Raw genomic sequence first — 3,176 nt, 5'->3', positions numbered from 1 at the left:
CTGGGGGTGGGGGGTGAAACCCACCTGCCCCGACCTCCGACCTGGGCCACCTGGAGGGAGCCCGCTCCTGCGCCCCCACACGTGCCGCCTCTGAGGACAGGAAGGTCCCAGCGGGAGGGGGAGGGGCGCGTCAGGGCCAGAGGAAGTGGGTTCTTGGGACAGACCTCCCCCGGTCACAGACCCTGGCATATCAGAGGCCAACCTGGGTAGACACAGATGCCCTTTCCTATTACGGCCCAGAGCCCAGCCCTTCCCTCCCCGCCCACCGTGTCCCTTCCCTAAAAACACACGGGAGACGGCCTCCTCCTGTGAGGCTGTGGTGAACCCCCCGGGAACGCCGAGGGCCCCATCTCTCTGGGGCTGGAGGGAGGGCTGGGGGTTTGGCTCCGGACCATGGGAGTATGTGCCCCCACCCCTCAGAGACCCGGACTTTCTGGGGGACCTCGAGGGTCGTCCTGGGTGGCCAGTGCAGGTCCCCTGAGGGTCACCCACGTCCTGGCAGCTCAGGGTCACTGCTGCCGGGACTGAGGCCATGCCCACTGCAGGCACCAACGAGCTCCGTGTGGACCTGGTGGACTTCCAGGGCAACCGCTACTTTGCCAAGTACAAGTCGTTCAGGGTGGGGAACGAGGCCGAGAAGTACAAGCTGGTCCTGGGCGCCTTTGCTGGGGGCAACGCCGGTGAGTGTCAGCTGTACGGTTGCGGGTGGGAAGTGAGGGGTGGGCCGTGGGGGTAGGCAGTGGAGAGCGTCTGGGCGGGGTCCTGGCTCTGTGTCCTCGGGCCTGGGCGGGGCCTGGCCCCACCACGTTCCTCCATTTTGGGTGGGCAGAGGGAATGGGTGGTGGGTATAGGCAGAGGGTGGGCAGTGGGGGTGGGCAGTTGGGATTGTCAGTGAGGGGGAGGCAGTGGGTGGGCCGTGGGGGTAGGCAGTGGAGAGCGTCTGGGCGGGTCCTGGCTCTGTGTCCTCGGGCCTGGGCGGGGCCTGGCCCCACCACGTTCCTCCATCCACACGTTGGGATAACCTGCCTCCACCTGGATGCGCCCATGACGATGGCGGGACACACGGCTACAAAGAGCAGGACCTGAGCGTCTCCCTCCTGACCGCCCGCATTGGAACCGGTGGACAGGACGCCCGGGTAGCACTGCTCATGGCACCACGTCCCTCCCGTGGGGCCTGCGGGACCTGGACGTCTCGGGCAGTGGCCTCCCCTCTATGGGGCACAGTGCCCGTTCGCTGGTGGGCACAGAGCCGAGGGGGGATACCGAGGCCGGGGATCCGCCGACCGAGCGTTCGCTGGCGTGCGCGGCACCATCGGACTTCACAGCACACGACGCGCAGCTGGACAGCCCGGCCGGACCTGGAGCCGGCACCTCCTGGCGCTGAGTGTAAGCGGCCCCGCTTCTCCCGGCAGGGGACTCCCTGACCCAACACAACAACTCGCTGTTCTCCACCAAAGACCAGGACAACGACAGGGACTCCTCCAACTATGCTGAGACATACCAGGGCGCCTGGTGGTTCTACAGCTCCCACTGGTCCGACCTGAACGGGCGCCACCTTGGGGGCTCCCCCGGGAACTCTGGGAACGGCATCTACTGGTATACAGGGCAGTCGAACTACTACAGCTACAAGGTGTCCGAGATGAAGGTGCGGCCCGTGTAGGGCGGTCGGCGGCCTGGAGCGTCTCCAAGCGGGTCCGCGCCCCTGGACCCTTCAGTTTGTGGGCTGACACTCTATCCACTGTGCCAAACCGGCTAGGCTAGCCTTCTCTTCCCTTTATCCTCCTAAGCCTATGAGTGACAGCTGCTTCCTTTAATTACTATTTTGGCACCATCCTCATTATTCTTTCAGGCTTCCAAAACCTGCATATACAATCCGCCTTGTGTATTATATATCTCCTTTATTTGAAAAATTACTGGTAGTACGGCTTGTATTTTCCTGAGTAGACCCTAAGTAACACAGAACTCTTCAAAGGAGACACGGTGTGGTAGATAGCGTTACTATGCCCAGTTATTTGCCACCAATCTCTGTGGAAGAACAGTACTTTCCCACCCTGCTGACCTAAGGCTATGACCAGTGACATGCCAGGGTAATGACATGTGAGGATAAGCCATCTGCCACCCCTTCTCAGCAAAAGCTTTAAGAACCATCACATTACTTTGCCATGACTCTTTTCCCTCTATCAGGACACTAGCACGTCCCAAGTGGGAGCTGTAGCCAACTCACACAGGACACGGAAAGTGAGCTAGAAATAAACCTTGTTGTTGCAAGCTAAGGAGATTTAGGAGATGTTTGTTACTGCAGCATACTCTAGGCCAGCGGTTCTCCACCTGTGGGTCGCGACCCCTTTGGCGGTTGAACGACCCTTTCACAGGGGTCACCTAAGACCATCCTGCATCTCAGATATTTACATGATGATTCATAACAGTAGCAACATGACAGTGATGAAGTAGCAACGAAAATAATGTTATGGTTGGGTCACAACATGAGGAACTGTATTTAAAGGGCCAGAAGGTTGAGAACCGCTGTCTAAAGATCGATGGGGAAATGTCCTCCCGTGAGGACAGAACAAAAGAAACAGAACCCAGTGCCAAGCCCTGAGGGGAGAAGACGGGGATCAGAAGGGGCTGGTGTTGGGGTCACGACCTAACGAGCGGCATCAGACCCCGGCCTCGGCCAGAACCAGCGTGTGGTGAGCCGTGGCCCTGCGTGTGGCGCTGCTGGTCAACATCACCTCCCAAACCCGGCCTTTCCGAAGAGGAGGGGCCTGGGAGGGGATGGACTCGGGTCCTCGTCCAGAGCCTGAAGCCCCCTCCGGGCGCAGAGCCAGCCCTGCCCCCCATTGACGTCTCAGCCACCATGAGCCCTTTAATTCGTTGTCCTTGTCATGGTGGCTGATGGGCCATGTGTGTGGGGGGCGGCCAATGACCGATTCCTGGAGCTTCGCCGGAGGCTGGGAGCCCCGCCGCCCACCCCAACACGGGGTGGAGGTCCCAGCCAGCGAGCCCCAAGCGCCGGGACCATCTGGAGCCCTCCATCTGCGCTGAAGGAGCCGGCGCGGCCCTCCCCCGTCCCTGGGCCCTCCCCCACAGGAGGGTGCTCTCGGCTTAACGGGGTGCGAGCAGAAGTCACCGAGCCTCAGACAGAGAAGGAGGTGCCGCTGCCCAGCGCCCGGTCC

The 3,176-nt window shown here is 61.3% G+C and overlaps 1 protein-coding gene across 1 annotated transcript; it reads left to right on the top strand.

The window, feature by feature from the left end:
• The first annotated feature begins 532 nt into the window (after window positions 1-532).
• Window positions 533-1,702, top strand: LOC107185096 (ficolin-2-like). The gene is made up of 2 exons (XM_015572364.1): window positions 533-680; window positions 1,413-1,702. Exons 1-2 carry the CDS (start codon window positions 533-535, stop codon window positions 1,658-1,660), a joined length of 396 nt encoding a protein of 131 aa, XP_015427850.1. The 3' UTR covers window positions 1,661-1,702.
• Window positions 1,703-3,176: the final 1,474 nt, after the last annotated feature.

This window comes from Myotis davidii, unplaced genomic scaffold (genome assembly GCF_000327345.1).
Source record: "Myotis davidii unplaced genomic scaffold, ASM32734v1 scaffold609, whole genome shotgun sequence".
Lineage (NCBI taxonomy): Eukaryota > Metazoa > Chordata > Mammalia > Chiroptera > Vespertilionidae > Myotis > Myotis davidii.
The sequence above is the reverse complement of the archived record's forward strand: the minus strand, read 5'-3'. Positions and strand labels throughout refer to the sequence as shown.

What these genes read in the sequence shown, in the direction of transcription:
- LOC107185096 (XM_015572364.1), top strand. Translation starts at nt 533, where the DNA reads ATGCCCACTGCAGGCACCAACGAGCTCCGTGTGGACCTGGTGGACTTC. An exon ending in CTTTGCTGGGGGCAACGCCG is followed by an intron (nt 681 to 1,412) that starts GTGAGTGTCAGC and finishes TTCTCCCGGCAG; the next exon opens with GGGACTCCCTGACCCAACAC.